Below are 17,886 nucleotides of genomic sequence, written 5' to 3'. Positions count from 1 at the left end.
GAATCATTGACAACAAAATTAGGAATACGGTTTAAGGACACCTGATCCAAAAGTACATCAAGTATATTATCTGATGTATGAGTTTAGATTTGTGACAGGAAGCTCTCAAACATACATCTGTTTCAAGAGACTTCTTTCCTTAATGAGTTGTCTGATATTTTGTGAAAGGTACTCCACATTTGGTATGTGCATAAAGGTTTTATTTCTGTGCAAGTTCATGACAAATGACTATGAATGCCATATTCACAGCCATCTGAAATTTTTCTCCAGTCTGAAATATCTGAGGTTTATGTCTGGGAAAATGTTTACCCACAATTATTATATTGCTACTAAGTGTAAAATCATTGATGATCTATGATGGTCACTGATATGGTCTCTCTTCCCCTAAAAAGACTTTCCTAGTTTCTCCATTTATAGGACTTATCTCAGTATACAATTTTCAGACATAAAGTTACCTAGAAAGTTTTCTTCACAGCTCTTCTGCATTCAGTGTGTCTGGGTTTTTCCTATGTGTTATCTTTGACATAAAACATGAGCTAAGGGAGCAGTGAAGACACTATCACATTCTCTGCATTCATTAAGCTCCTTTCCTGGGGATTTCTATAATCCGCTGAGGGTGGAAATCTTCCAAGAGGCTGCACCACACTATGTTCATGTACCCTGGGAGCACACTGATGGTTAATAAGGTCACTACCAACATGGTTTGACTCCTACATGAGTTCACTTGTATGTAGTAAGTTTGGACTCTGCAAAGGATTATGTGTACTTTGGCTGAATTTATTCATTTCTCTTGCATGTGCTATTTTCAACAAGGCTTGACAAAGGAAAGATGACCCACAACCACTGAATCCAGTGACAGCTTTTCCGTAGTGATTGCACGCATACGATTTGTCTCCCATGTAAATTCCCTGATGGGTAATGAGACCAATTTTGAGCAAATAGGATTTTCCACACTTAGTACATACCAAAAAATGTATCATGTGAAATCTCTGGTGTTGTATGAAGGGTATTTTCTTCCTAAAGGCATTACCAAATTCATTGCATTTTTATGGTTTCTCCATTATGAGTTCGCTGATGTACCAAGAGATTTCTCTTTGAGGAGAAGCCTTTTCCACATTTGCTACATATAAAGGGTTTCTCTCCTGTATGAGTTCTTTGATGTACAATTAGACGACTTTTCACAGTGAAGCCTTTTCCACATTCATTGCATTCATAGGGTATCTCTCCAGTATGAATTTGTTGATGTTGACTGAGTTCACTCTTCATGGTAAAGCCTTTTCCACATTCACTGCATATATGAGATTTCTCTTCCATATGAATTTGCTGATGCACAATGAGATAGCGTTTCATGGTAAAGCCTTTTCCACATTCACTGCACATAAAGGGTTTCTCTCCAGTATGAGTTCGCTGATGAACAACAAGATTGCTCTTAAAGGCAAAACCTTTTCCACATTCATTGCATATGTAGGGTTTCTCTCCAGTATGAGTTCGTTGATGTAACATCAATCCACTATTAACAATGAAACCTTTCCCACATTCATTGCATTTGTACGGTTTCTCTCCAGTATGAGTTCGCTGATGTACAATCAGTCGACTCTTCAAGGGGAAGCCTTTCCCACATTCACTGCATCTGTAAGGTTTCTCTCCCGTATGAGTTCGTTGATGTATTATGAGCATGCTCTTCACGGTAAAGCCTTTTCCACATTCATTACATACATAGGATTTCTCTACTGTATGATTTCGCTGATGTACAACAAGATTACTCTTCCTGGGAAAGCCCTTTCCACACTCATTGCACACAAAGGGCTTCTCTCCTGTATGAGTTCGCTGATGTTCAATCAGACGGCTCTTCATGGTAAAGCCTTTTCCACATTCACTGCATATATAAGGTTTCTCTCCTGTATGATTTCTCTGATGTATGATAACATAGTGCTTTGTGGTGAAGCCTTTCCCACATACACTGCATATGTAGGGCTTCTCTCCAGTATGAATTCGTTGATGTATGATAAGCATGCTCTTCCCAGTGAAGCCTTTTCCACATTCACTACATACATAGGATTTCTCTCCAGTATGAGTTCGCTGATGTACAATGAGATTACGCTTCCCAGGGAAGCCTTTTCCACATTCATTGCACACAAAGGGTTTCTCTCCAGTATGGATTCGCTGATGTTCAATCAGACGGCTCTTCATGGTGAAGACTTTTCCACATTCATTGCATATATAGGATTTCTCTCTTTTATGAATTCTCTGATGTTCATTGAGCCTGGATTTTCTGGAGAATGCTTTCCCACACAGACTGCATCTGTAAGGTTTCTCTCCTGTGTGAACTCTTTGATGATCAGTGAGCTGAGACTTCTTGGTGAAGACTTTCCCACAGTCACTGCATACATGGCCTTTCTGCATTTTGTGAAATCCCTGATGCTTAATGACTTGGGACTTATTGCAGATGGGTTTTGCACTTACAGGGAAATGAACTTCAGAATGAAATTGTTCATGCCTACCATGCAGAAATGATTTATAATCTCCATGGAATTTAACAGAGTTCTTAATTTCACAGTTTTTGTTCTGGTTAACTAAACTTAAATTTGATTTCAAAGTTTTTATATAGAACTCAAACATATGATTTTTCCTGAAAGGAAAACTACAGTTGCTTTGATGAACGATATTTCCAAATGCATTAAGTTTATGGTAGTGTTCCATACTCTTCTGCTTTCTTGCATTTTCCAAATGACCCTGCAGGTCATCATCAACTTCACTAGTTTCTAGGAAAGAGGAGAACAATGATGACTTTCATAAACTTGTCTGGAATCTAACTTTGAAAAAAAATTCCTTGTAGGGAAGTGGCTCTTTAGTGACAACCCAAAACAGTCTAAAATTTCATGTACAAGTTTTCTTTATCCCTTGCACACTGGTAAAAACATAATAATATATGCAAAAAAGGTAAAAGTAATTAGTGTACAAATAAGGTAAGTGGCAATTTATATATATTTGGCTGCTTTCTAAATAAGACCTTGTAAAACATGCAGAAATAGTGAAATACAAGCAACTCATTGTTAGAAGTGAACCAGAGTTTGGAGGGACACCATTCTACAGAACTCGGAGAGAAGAGAGACCACAGGTGGAAGAGACAACTAACCCAAAATGATGGGGGCTGAATTCATTCATTCCACAAGTATCTAATGAATGGCTCCTAAGTACATACATGGCCCTATGCCTGGTGTTGGGATATACAAAAATATTCCTTATTTTCACTGAGCTTAAATGTACAAACAAGAAAGAAAAAAGAGTTTCAGAGTGTTACATGTGGTTTGTAGGAGCAATGGAGATGCTTTAAGGTAGAGGAAATCAGGATAAATTTACATAAAAGAAAGGGTTAAATAATGAGTTAATGGGGACTGGGGTGGCTAATGAAAGTGAAGAATCCAGGATTACACTTCACTATATGGTATGAGATAGTGGTGGGTCAAAGTGTTTTGTAGTGAGATGAGGACTATTACTACAGTTCATAAGGCATAAAAAATCAAATATGCATTATGAAAAATCAACTTTGAGATGGTTATTAGACATGCACAGACAAAAAATCTGCCTGGTTATATAAATCTTGAACAAGGTCTTTACTGGAGTTAATGATGTGGAAATCATCAATATATACATATTATACAGGGAAAGAGGACTGAATGACATTGGGTTAGGAGGACAGGTAGAATGAGAGATAAAAGCACCAAACAAAAGGTATTAGTTCAACATTTAGAGTTTGGGGATTTTTAAAGCTCACTTAAAGAAACTAATCACTGACTATAAAACTCAGGAAAATGTGCTGTGGTAGTTTAAAGCTGTTTTGTACCCCCAGAAAAGGCCATTTTCTTTTAATCCATTCCTGTGGATGCAGACCTATTGTGGGTGGGAACTTTTAATTAGGTTATTTCAATTGAGATGTGACCTGCCTCATTCAGGGCATGTCTTGATCCTCTTGCTGGAATTCTTTATCAGAGGATAAAACAGTTGCAGAAGCTAAGGATGAAATTAACAGATGCTGAGGGAAGCTGAGAGACAAGAACACACCAGTGAAGATAAGAGAGACAGAAGCTAAAAGAGAGAAACAGGCTGCCTGCAGGTGGATGCAATGAAACCCGGGGGAGAAAGAGCAGCAGACACCAGCCATATGCCTTTTCATGTGACACAGATGTCCCAAATGCCAGCAGCCTGTCCTCAGAGTCCAGGTTTTGTCCTGTTGATGCCTTGAGTTGGGACACTGTCATGGGCTGAGAACTGTAAATTATAAGCTAACGAATCCCCATTATAAAAGCCAACCCATTTCTGATATATTGCTTTCCAGCAACTTTTTTTTTTTTTTTATTTTTTTTTATTTTTTTTTTTTTAATCATCATTTTATTGAGATATATTCACATACCACGCAGTCATACAAAACAAATTGTACTTTCGATTGTTTACAGTACCATTACATAGTTGTACATTCATCACCTAAATCAATCCCTGACACCTTCATTAGCACACACACAAAAATAACAAGAATAATAATTAGAGTGAAAAAGAGCAATTGAAGTAAAAAAGAACACTGGGTACCTTTGTCTGTTTGTTTCCTTCCCCTACTTTTCTACACATCCATCCATAAACTAGACAAAGTGGTGTTTGGTCCTTATGGCTTTCCCAATCCCATTGTCACCCCTCATAAGCTACATTTTTATACAACTGTCTTCGAGATTCATGGGTTCTGGGTTGTAGTTTGATAGTTTCAGGTATCCACCACCAGCTACCCCAATTCTTTAGAACCTAAAAAGGGTTGTCTAAAGTGTGCATAAGAGTGCCCACCAGAGTGACCTCTCGGCTCCTTTTGGAATCTCTCTGCCACTGAAGCTTATTTCATTTCCTTTCACATCCCCCTTTTGGTCAAGAAGATGTTCTCCGTCCCACGGTGCCAGGTCTACATTCCTCCCTGGGAGTCATATTCCACGTTGCCAGGGAGATTCACTTCCCTGGGTGTCTGATCCCACGTAGGGGGGAGGGCAGTGATTTCACCTTTCAAGTTGGCTTAGCCAGAGAGAGAGGGCCACATCTGAGCAACAAAGAGGCATTCAGGAGGAGACTCTTAGGCACAAATATAGGGAGGCCTAGCCTCTCCTTTGCAGCAACCGTCTTCCCAAGGGTAAAACTTATGGTAGAGGGCTCAACCCATCAAACCACCAGTCCCCTATGTCTGTGGTCATGTTAGCAACCATGGAGGTGGGGTAGGCGAATACCCCTGCATTCTCCACAGGCTCCTCAAGGGGGCACTACATCTTTTTTTTTTTCCAGCAACTTTTGCAAACCAAAATATGTGCACACTAACACAGAGAATAAATATCTGAGAGCACTGTATCAGAATGTGAGATCCTCAGCATTTGAGTTCCAGAGAACTGAGATAGCCTCTTGTGTGGCAGTCCTATTGCTCTAGTTTGCCCTTCTTCATTCTGAAGACCATTATCAAACTAACTTTCCAAAAGCATCAATCAGATTTAGTGGACAACTTCTACAATGAACACTCCAACCTCTGGTCTAGCTGTGCCACATTCCCATATATCCCATTCCTAATGAAAAAGGGGAATTTTTGCAACAACAATAAAAAATACTCATTAGGGAATGTTGCAACAAGCCAGAATACCACAAAGTCTTCAGAAGCTAATGGGCTGCTCCGTGGGATATGGGAACTGTCACTTTCTGTATCAGATTCTTCATGTAGTAGGTAAATCATATTCCAACTCTTCCCATTTCAGTATCCCTGATATATTCTTCTATCTTTCTCCCACCAACAGCATCTCCTTCCACAATTCTACATTGATGTCTCAGTTGATATCAGTTAAGTAGTTGTAAAGGACCAAGCTCCTCCTCCTGGACCATGAATCATGCCAGCTTTACCTTCAGATTTTCTTATAATATCTGGCTGTTCTTTATTATTGGTACACTACTGCTACCCAGGTGAAACATAAGACTACCTAGAGCTGCAAAAATACAAAACCAATCAAACTTTCACCATAATACCTCAATTACTAACACATAAAATCCAAACACTGAGCCTGGCAATAAAAGTTTACATTTTCATTATTCCATTTATCCACATTTCTCCTCCATAGTTCTCCTATAAATACCGTCTAACACTGGCCTATATTTGGCTGACTTCAGGCCATTTTTTTTAATAAGCCCTCAGAGATCTGTCTGATCATTTTTACCTTTTAGGCACATGAAATACCTAGGCTTTAGGTACACAAAATACCTTCCTTTAAAAAGATGAGTGTATAAAATGTCTACAAATAAAAAGGTGGCTTGCTATTAATGTTTTCCATGTTTTTATATCACAGAATTAAAAAATTGGGGGGAAATAATATGAAACAAAAATAATTACCTTAGAACCAGTGGGGAAATGTTTAAACCTATGAGTGCTCAGGCCCAACCTAGACGTATTAAATCAGAATCTCTGCAGGTGATGTCTAGGAATGTATATAAAGTGCCCCTTCCTCTCTCTCTCTCCCCATTCTAATATCTGATATGTACCAGAGTTGAGAACCACTGATGATTCACAGACACCCAAAACATTAATCTGTCATTGCAATCTTTTGATAGTCTACTCCATGGCCTTGCACATTCCTACTGCATGCTTTCATTCCTCACCCTTCATCATCTCCCTAACTTGGACATATCATATTATATTCCCATTCCTACTATACCAATATAAGTTCTATTTCCTCTAAATTTCTAAATTAAACCCTTTCTTTTATGCTCATTTTTATAGTTATCTTCTCATAGTACTGAATTATAGTAAATACTTCTCGTGTTCAAAGGGTAAACTTCTAAATATTACATGCAGATCTGTCATTCTTTGCTACTAAAATCTTTACCTTTGGAAAATATATTTAAATTAATTCTCACTTAAATTCAGTCTGTTCTAGATCATATTGGGGCTGTGATTCACCAGCCATAGGATCACAGAAGCATCATTGGAGGGCTTTACATATAGGTGCCATTCCCAGACCCCACACAAAATCTAATCGAAAAGAGGAACAATTATTGGTGAATGTGTTATGCACACAATCTTCAATGAAAATCTGCATTTAAGAAATGCTTGATAAATCAGTGAAGGAGAATGCCTTCTCTCCTACATGCTGACTGAGTCTATCAAAGAAGAAATCAGTAAATAGCTATGATATTTTCCGGTTTCATATAAAGAAGAATGAAGAACAGGCCTTTCAATTCAGGGAGGCAAGATCTGTCAGCTGCCACTACTGAATAATGATACAGTATTTTCAGGATCAGATTTCAATGTTATGGGCACAAAGTAGAATGGGATTTCAGAGAAGGAAGAATCCAGCATATTCTGGAGTCATGAAAAGGATTTTATGAAAAGAGAATTCAAATTAATAAAAAATATATACTATCTGAATGGGACAAATACCAGAGTCATATGTGTATCCCTCAGTCCTCTTGCTTAATCAATCAGCAACTCTAGACCATGTTTATGGCTCTTTCTTGAAACATACTGTCTTTCAAGGATAGTGGCAACTTTTGCATGTTCTTATTTTACCACCTGCAAGCTCTCAACATACTTTTTTACATACTCATCTTCCTGAATTCTAATTACTCATGGTTCCTCTTTTCTTTATCTGTATTCATTCCCTAGAAGATCTAATGAAGTCTCAATTTTTATCTCTGGACCTAACCTCTTCCTGAACTCTGGGTATCTGCAACCACTGCAGAGTGCTCCACTTTGATGTTCACAAGCGCCTTTAACTTAAAATGTCCAAAACAGAACTCCTGATCACAGCCCAAATCTCCCCCAAATATCTACTCTATCACGATAAATGGCAACTCCACTCATCCTGTGACTCATGACAAAAATCTTATCCTTCATCCATTTCATTCTCTTACATCCCATATCTACTTTAGTGGCAAATCCCATCTACCCTCCCTTACAAATATATATCTCCAATGTGCCCTACACTCACCCCATCTACGCAGGTTGAATTCAACCACACTCACTTGTACTCCAGCAATAGTCTCCACCATGGCCTTCTTGCATTGGGCCCTGTGAGCTACTACTTTCTACATAGTAGCAAAGTGTCCCTTTAAAACAAATTATATCATGTCATTCCTCTACTCCAAGCTATCCAATACCTGTTTATCTCATTTGGAATAAAATCAAGGTCAGAATGTGACGGGAAACAAAAATCAACTGTATTTCTCTATGCTAGCAATAAACAGCAGGAAATGAAATTAAGAAAATTCCATTTCTAATACATTCAAAAAGATTTAAATATTAAGGGAAAAATTTAACGAGGAATAAAACACATTCTGAAAATGATAAAGCATTGTTGATAGAAATTAAAGTCATTAATAAATGGACTTAGTAAGATGGCAGTCCTCCGCAAATCTACAGATTCAATGCAATTGCTATCAAAATCCCAGCTGGCTGTTTTGCAGAAACTGACAAACTGATCTTACAATTCAAACAGAAATTCAAAGGAACTAGATGAGTCAAAGCAATCTTGAAAAAGAATAAAGTTGAAGGACTCACTTCCTGATTATAAAACTTCCTATAGAACTACAGTAATCATGAAGTGTGGTGCTAGGATAGACACACAGATGAATATAATTAACAGTCCAGAAATAAACCCTTATATTTATTATCAATTCATTTGCAACGAGGGAGCCAAGATAATTCAATGGGGAAAGAATAGCCTTTTCAAAAAATAGTGCTGAGACAACTGGATAGCCACAGGAAAAAAAATTTATGCGATCGCTTCCTCACACCATATATAAAAATTACCTCAAAATGGATCATAGACCTATATGTAAGAGCTAAAACTAAAAACCCTTAAAAGAAAATATAGGAGTAAATTTTCATAACTTTGGGTTAGTGAAAGACTAATTAGATGACAGAAAAGTATAAGCAGAAAAAGAAAAAAATAAATAAATTGGACATCAAAATTAAAAACTTTTGTGCTTCAAAGTAAAAGTGAAAAATAACCCACAAGATGAGAAAATATTTGCAAATGACAAACTTGTATCTAGATTATATAAAGAATTCTTACAACAAACAACCAAATTTGTTGCCAATTAAAAAACTGGCAAAGGATCTGACTAGACATTTCTCCAAAGAAGATATACAAATGTCCAGCACCATTAGCCATCAGGGAAAAGCAAATCAAAAGCTCGATGACATACCATTTTATTCCCACTGTGATGGCTATAATCAAAAAGACATATATAAAAACTGTTGGTGAGAATGTGGAGAAATTAGCACCCTCACAGATTGCTGGTGGGAATGCAGAATGGTGCAGTCACTTTGGAAACCAGTGTGACAGTTTCTCAAAAGGTTAATATTATTACCATATGAGCCAAGACTTCCATTCCTAAGTATATACCCAAGAAAAATGAAAATGTGTACACAAAAAATGTTCATAGCAGTATGATTCTAAAAAGCCAAAAAGTGGAAAAAGCCCAAATAGACATTTGGCTTTTATTGGCTTCAATTGATGAAGGAATAAATAAAATGTAGTATATCTAAATAATGGAATATTATTCAGCAATAAATACATGGATAAACTACAAAAACATTAAACTAAGTAAAAGAAATCAGACACAAAGATTGCAAATTTTATTATTCCATTTATCTGAGATGTCCAGAACAGGTAAATGTAGACAGAAATTTGGTTAGTGGTTGTCTAGTCTGGGGGATTGGGAGAAACTGGTATTTCTTTTTGGGATAATGATAATCTTCCAAAATTGATTGTGGTAGTGGTTGTATAATTCTATAATACAAACTACTGAATATACCTTAAATTGTCAAATTGTTCGGTAAGTGAATTATCTCAATAAAGTTCATTAAAAGCAAGAATATGATAGGAAAAAAAATGTTTAGGGAAATGAATGCAGTCTTAATATCTAAGAGCAACTAAAGAAAAAAATCAGAAATTGCAAATGTGTAAAAGATGTAAACTGAGGCAGGCATAAGTTCGGACCTGGTTCAGACAGGAACTAATGTAGGATGTTAAAAAAGTCTTTTCTAGTTAAAGTCAATAGAAATAGGAGCGCTTTAAGAAAGCAGCTCTGTAGTAGAGGACATTCAAGATAATAGCAGTTAAAAGAGACTCTTAACTTTAAAATAGGATAGTGGAAAGAGTTTTCCTCACTCAAAAACTGGTAAGTCACAGGCCAGTTGTAATGGAGAAAAGTAAAATACATAGAACTACAGTATGTTTAAGACAACATTAAGGAAGAAGTCAATTTGGGGGTCTCCTCCACAGAACAGAAAAAGCCTACTTATCTCATGAAAATGAAGGAATCTTTTAAAGATAAGGAGAACTGCAGAGAAAATGAAAAATAGAACCACTGAAGAACCTCAGAGTGGGGAGAAGAGAAACTAAGGAAGCAGCAAAATGCACAGCAAGCCACCATGTAACTGTCTGGACACAGCACCCAAGGTAGAATTGGATGTTAGAAAAAAGAAAGCAATATTACCCAATGAGGCAGAAGGGTTCAGTAGTCAGAAGACAGTGATGAACTCAAAGTTCTCTTTTTAAAGAGAGGCCTGGAAGGTGAAACAGGGCACTGTTGCAGAGTACAAAGAAGGGGATGACTACAGAATCCTAGGAAGAACACCACTGGGCAAACAAAAAAATTCAAAAAGTAGATAAAATAAACGGGTCAGATCTAAGAAAAGAAAAAAAAGGGTATTATTTTCCTCTAAAGACATAAAAGAAAAGGAATTGTGATATGGAGAGAGGGATATGTAAAGGCTCTGTTTATGTTTCCTCAGACCCCCTTACATCTGTGATGACTTCTCTCAACAACAGAATATGACTTTTTTGGCCATCCACTTTCCTGGTTCTCACTCACTCACCTGGACAGATTTGACTATGGATTTCTTCTTCTATTGTCCATGGTTCTTCTCCTTGTTGCAATTTGAAAAGTGCATCTGGCTTGCTATCTTGATACCCTGTTCAAGGGACATGATAGATTTACACATATTGAATTGCACTGGCATTTGTCAAGATGGGAGAATGCTATCTTTTGAGGGATAGACAGTTTTCACATCCACACAGCAAAAGCTGTTCTCTCAAAACAGGGCACACATTATATCCTTTTACCAAGAAAGAAGAAGTACTAAAAAATCTACCATCTCAAAGCACTGCAGTGACTTCAAAGCCTAAGTAGCGGAGAAAGACAATGCCACTGACTGGGCCCCATCTGAATGATCAAGTGGGGCAGTCCTCACCCAGTAACACCAGGTTCCTATAATTCTCCAGCATCACCTCCAGGTACAAGTCCTTCTGAGCAGGGTCCAGGAGCTGCCACTCCTCCCAGGTGAACTGCACAACCACATCCTCCAATGTCAGTGATCCCTGTAATAATACAGTCCCGTTTAATGTGAGTATTTCTCTTTGATCAATACATAAGGAATGTAAAAGAAGTTGTCATGCTGCTATTAACTACATGTACTGCATCTATAAACCTATTGTATTTTTAATATATTGTTATAGAATCAATTTCCAAGTAGTCTGTAATTGTGAGGGAACCATTCACTCAAAAAAGTATAAGATTTGTACTATGTAGCCATTAAACCCTCTTGCTAACATAAAAATACCTGGTATGTATATAGTTTTAATTTTAACATATATTTACCAGTCAATGAAATATATGCTAGTGATAGCTGGATAAATTTTATAGATTGCTATATTCACTATAAGCCTTCACTATAAGCCAAGATGAGAATCACATAGGGAGAGACTTGAGATGACAGAACCACAGGACACTACATAAGCATTTAATTAGCAAATAAAAGAAAAGGAACTATAGAAACATATATAAAGCACAAGAAACTATTAGTGAAAATTGGGCAAATTTGGAAAAAATTCTTACATATTAAATAGATTTGTGCACATATATATGAATATATTTACATTTTTATGTTTATAAACATGTACATAGACATATACATACTTGTGTATGTATTAACAGAAAGGTTAACATCATATTAGAATCACTGAAAAGATAATAAGTAAACTGGAATATGCATTTTAATCCAAAATGAGGTAAAGAGACACAAATAAAAGGAAAATACAAAGGAGAGTTTAATAAATATGGCAGACGGAATGAGAAGGTTGAACGCCAATTCATTGTTTTGAAAAAGAGTACAGAGTAAGAGAGATTTATGAAGAGCTAAGGACTGAGACACTTTCAGAATATATTAAAGACCCTATAACTCAGACTTGGTAAAACCAAGAAAGCCCAATCAGAAAACTCACATCTAGACATATGGTATTAAAGCTTTAGAACACCAGAAGCAAAAGGGAAGATTATGAAAGAAACCAGAGAAAAGACAAATTACCCAACAAATAAAGACAAAATTTACTGACAGCTGACTTCTCCACCAAGTCAATGGAAGCCAGAAAAACTGAGTATCTTCAAAATCCTGATCTTGTGGCAATGCAGCCTAGCCTCGATTGCCCCTGGAATGAATTGGGACCCATTTGTCTACTGAACTGCCACTCTCCTATCTGAGCATGCCTTACAACAGTATGGCAGTATGGGAAATTGAGGTAGGTAAGATCTAAAGAAAAACTGATGGGATAATCTGTTCCTATGTTATTACAAAGATTATTATGTAGGAAAGAAAGCAGACTTGGTAGGGGCTGCAAATTCTTAAGCCTACTGATCTCATCACATTCTGAATTATTTCATGTGAGATGTAAATCCATTTGGAAAAAGTAAACTTAGATTTCTACCTAATTTCACACTCAAAAATAATGTTTTCCTGTTTAAAGACCTAAACATAAAAAGAAAAAAAATAAAATAAAAAGAACTATGACAGCAATAGAAGTACATATGAAATATATTCTTGAAACAAGTCAAAATCCATCAAGGACCCCCCCCTATGTGGGACCTGACTCCCAGGGGTATAAATCTCCCTGTCAACGTGGGACATGACTCCCGGGGATGAGCCTGGACCTGGCATTGTGGGATTGAGAAGTTTCAGTGGCTGAGAGATTTCAAATGGAGTCAAGAGGTTACTCTGGTGGACATTCTTATGCACTATATAGATATCCCTTTCTAGGCTTTAGTGAATTGGAATAGCTAGAAGTAAATACCTGAAACTATCAAACTCCAACCCAGTGGCCTTGATTCTTGAAGATGATTGCATAACTATGTAGCTTGTATGGTGTGACTGTGTGATTGTGAAAACCTCATGGCTTACACTCCCTTTGTCCAGGGTATGGATAGATGAGTAGAAAAATGGGGACAAAAACTAAATGAAAAATAGGGTGGGATGGAGGGGGAGGATGGAATGTTTGGGGTGGTTTTTTTTACTTTTATTTTATGTTTATTTTTTGTGGAGTAAGAAAAATGTCCAAAAATTGATTCTGTTGATAAATGCACAACTATATGATGGCACCATGAATAGGTGATTGTACCCTGTGGATGATTTTATGGTATGTGAATATATCTCAATAAAACTATAGAAAAAAAATAAAAAAATAAACAGAAAAACAAAACAAACAAAAAAGCTGATGATGTTTAAATAGAAAATAAAGTATGGATTTACATAAATCAAATGTAAAATTCTTCTTGCAGTTGAGACCAAATCAAATAATGATGCTATACATGCAAGAAAAGGAATATTTAGAGTTCATAATGCAAATATGTTAATATTTTAAAACTGTTAATAGTAACAAACCCTATCTTCTCACAAATATGTCTCCTGGTATATAGAAGAAATAAACATTATGTAATAATTCAAGTTCTGAATACTCTCATTTCTTCTCTGTTCTCTATTTCAAGTTAATACTTAATAAAATTAAGTAGAAATTCAAAAAAAAAAATCCATCAAGAAAAAATTAAAACGTCTGCACTGAAAAAGATATCATGAACAAAGGAAAAGTGAAAAAAAAAATTTGCAATACACAAAAGAGAGGATCAATTCATAAGATATATTAATCAGAAAGAAAGCAGTTTTTTAAATGCATAAATGATAAAACAGACATTTCACAAGAAATCCATTTGACCAACAAAGACAGAAGAAAGATTTCAACATCATCTGTGATTACGAAAAGGCAAAAGACTACTGAACCATTTAGAATGTTGAAAATCAACAATTTGATAAAGTCATCTTAAGTGTTGGCAAAGATTTACAGCATGGAAGAATTTATGTATCATACATCTAAATACTATACATAGATTGATACATTTTTTTGAGTATGACCATAAACAAACGTAATTATATTTAGTTTATACTCTTTGGTCAATTGCAGTCATCATTCCTTTAGATACTCAAACTGTACTATCTTAGGCCAATGGGTTGGCTGCTATATTCTTTGGAATATGATTCCATTCATTCAAAAATGTCATAATAGATGTGCTTATGTACAGATATGTACATACATACACATACATTTGTAAAGAAATCTGTATACACAGATGCCCACACAAATTCAGTTACAGTAAGTATACATTATAAAGCACTAGTTAAAGCAGCATGAGGGAATTAGGAAGGAAGTTAGGAACAGGGAACTTACTTTTTTGCCATGTGTACTTTATAATTGGGGCTTATATTTTTACCTTTAAAATGTACCCACAAGACATCTGGGTAGTTACAGCAAATAAAGGCAACAAAAGAAAAGCAGGTAAGAACTGGATTTGAAAATGGGGAAGGATTCTGCATTTTCTGAGATGTGGTGAAGTTATAAAGCAAACAGTGAAGAGCCCAATGACTCAAGCCCTTACCAGACAACACTTTTTACATCTCCCCAGTGCCAAACTGTACAGAGCCCAGTTCAGCCACTTACTTGTGGAGGTGTGTTTGAGAACCATTTCATCCTTCCATTTTCTAAGGATAGCTATTTCTGGAGCTCCCTGAAAAACTATATCCACTGAGTTTGCTTGGCTATTCTAACAGGGTTTCTGAGGAACCCTATAATGAACATCTGTGGGAATTTTGCTTTTGCCTTTATTAGAAGGCTGCTATTCTAAACACTATCCATCCATCACCTCTAGGAAGAATTATCAAAATTTTCCTGAGACCTAAGTGCCAGGAAATACTGGCATCATCTGAGACACTCGTCTGCTTTCTCCTCTCAGTCATAGTATATCATAGAACTTATCACAATTCCCCGGTTGTGTGGGCTGTCAGAAATACTAGATGTAAGCTGACAGCTAACGGAACCCACAGGATCCTCCAGTCACACATTCGGTGCCAACACTGGTCAACTAGTAGGAATCCTATGAACAATATATTCCTGGTCCTACTTTGCCGTGATACTGAAGTTTGATTCAAAGTTCTTTTCAGATCCTGAAATGACTTTTTAGAGGCCTTAATAAATCCATTAAGGAATAAAGGAAAGAATAAAACAAACCAAAAATCACCTGGGCCTTGATCATTTTCTTCTGTTTCCAGAAAGGGCCAGCAACTGGGATACTCCGTCTTTGTCTCTTCTACATATACCCTAAATTTATGGTTAGAAACTTCAGTCTCCAGTCAAAAGTATCCCCAGAAATGATGATATCTAGGTTGTGGAACCTCCTCTTCCTTCATTAACTTGTGGTCCCTTGTTCCTGGAGCCAGGACCTACGGGTTAAAGAGCAAATTAACTTTCAGTGGCACATTCTCTTTGGGACCAGATACACTGCCATTGCTATGTGCTCACCTCAACACAAGGCCCTGAGACTTCTAATGGCCTATTTATTTGGTTACCAGAGGCTTTAATCCTTTCGGCCAATGAAACAAGACACTCCATGTGTGGCAGAGGTGCTTTCTGCTGTGAAATGGAAGCAGCAGGAATGTGAAAGGGGAGGTGGCCAAAGGGGATTAGCACTGCCCAATGTCTGTGGCAGGTAATTCTCTTACAAAATAATTTTAGAAATGAGACCATATGGATGGCGAGGATCTGGACATTTTCCCTTTAAATCACGCTGCCCCTATACTTCTTTGTACACTCCATTACACACACATCTCAACATGAAAAACAATGAACTAGGCATTGTCTTATTTAATTTCTCACTACCATCAACCTCTTGGTATACTATAAGTATTCCAACTATCAGCCTATAAAAGTATATTCAGAAAAAAAATATCCTTCAGGGATAAAACTGAAATAAAGACGTCTTCCCACAAAAAAAGGAGAGACTTCTTCAACAACAGACCTGCCTTGCGGCAAATATTAAAGAGTATTCTTCAGGCAAAAAGAAAAGAGCCTCATGTAAACAGAAGAGTAAGAAGAAATGAAGAGGCACAAAAATGGTATATATGATGTTAAGTCTAAATGAGTACTAGCTGAAAAACAATAATGATAATGATATTTTATGAGGTTTTAAATACATGAAGAATTAAAATACACATAATCTATAATAAGTAAGTACACCTAATACATAATCTTGGGACTCCGTACCCCACTTTAGACACGTTTTTGGTCTTGGTCCACATTCTGGTGGGTGTAAATAAAATCTCTTCAACAGTCTCGGGCAAGATGGCGGCACAGAGAGGAGTGGAAGCTAAGTAGTCCCCCTGGAACAACTACAAAAAAAACAGAAACAACTAGTAATAATCCAGAATAACTGCGGGGGGACAAACGAGACCATCCATTCATCATACACCAACCTGAATTGGGAGGAATGCCTGAGAACACAGCATAAAATCTGTAAGTAAAACCTGTGGAACCAGGTCGGGAGACCCCCTCCCCCATAGCCCGAGCTGCGGAGCCGCGTGGTGCCAGAGAGAAGCTCTCTCCCAGCAAGCGAATATAGCTCAGCTGAGCTCCAACTGGGGTTTTAAGTAGCGAGTGTGAACTGCTCACTACAGGTATGCAGCCCCAAAAAAACAGACAGAGGCTTTGGGTGACGACTGACCTGGGAGAGCCGGAGGGTTGCCTTGGACTGGGTCTGAAGGGGACTATCTATTTCTTTTTTGGCTCAGTGGAGAAAGCCCCAGTCATTTTAAGTTTCCAGGGCTGTGACTCGGGGAAGGGCGGAGACAGCACAAGCAGAGAGCAACACCATTGAAATGCTAATGACCACCACCTGGGGGTCTGTCTTCTCTAGGAGAAAAGGGGTGGGGCCCTTTCCATTCAGAACCAGACCCCAGAGCCTGGGAGAACACGGCCACACCTCCTCACACCAGTCAAGAATTATAGGCTAACAGGCATCACCTGCTGGGCAGAAAAGCACAGTGACCCGAGGCATCAAAGGATGGAGCAATTTTCTAAGACACACCCTCAGGGAAACCAGATACTGAATATTTCTTCCCTCTGGGACTTGAGCCTGTTCTGGTCTGGGAAAACCTGATTTGGGTAACCAAGGAAACCATGCCTAGACAACAGAAAATTACAACCTACATAAGAAAAACAAAGTTATGGCCCAGTCAAAGGAACAAACGTACACTTCAACTGAGATACAGGAATTTAAACAACTAATGCTAAATCAAATCAAAAAGTTTAGAGAAGATATTGCAAAAGAGATAGAGGCTGTAAAGGAAGCACTGGACATGTATACGGCAGAAATCAAAAGTTCAAAAAACCTACTAGTAGAATCTATGGAAATGAAAGGCACAATGGAAACATACAACAGCAGATCTCAAGAGGCAGAAGAAAACACTCAGGAACTGGAGAACAAAACACCTGAAAGCCTACATGCAAAGGAGCAGATGGAGAAAAGAATGAAAAAATATGAGCAACGTCTCCGGGAACTCAAGGATGAAACAAAGTACAATAGTGTACGTATCATTAGTGTCCCAGAAGGAGAAGAGAAGGGAAAGGGGGCAGAAGCAATAATAGAGGAAATAATTAATGAAAATTTCCCATCTCTTATGAAAGACATAAAATTACAGATCCAAGAAGCGCAGCGTAC

At 37.4% G+C, this 17,886-nt stretch overlaps 1 protein-coding gene across 1 annotated transcript in view; it reads right to left on the bottom strand.

Moving 5' to 3' along the window:
- The window catches only part of LOC119521315 (zinc finger protein 432-like), a 74,719-nt gene that overhangs the window by 49,551 nt on the left and 7,282 nt on the right, over positions 1-17,886 (bottom strand). Inside the window, 5 exon segments of the mRNA XM_037819436.1 lie at positions 1,058-2,762; positions 10,892-10,987; positions 11,267-11,393; positions 15,412-15,613; positions 16,434-16,558. Coding sequence (XP_037675364.1) covers positions 1,058-2,762; positions 10,892-10,987; positions 11,267-11,393; positions 15,412-15,426 — 1,943 coding nt within the window. The 5' untranslated portion in view covers positions 15,427-15,613; positions 16,434-16,558.

Source organism: Choloepus didactylus, chromosome 27, assembly GCF_015220235.1.
Source record: "Choloepus didactylus isolate mChoDid1 chromosome 27, mChoDid1.pri, whole genome shotgun sequence".
NCBI classification, from domain to species: domain Eukaryota; kingdom Metazoa; phylum Chordata; class Mammalia; order Pilosa; family Megalonychidae; genus Choloepus; species Choloepus didactylus.
This window is presented reverse-complemented; position numbering and strand designations above follow the sequence as displayed.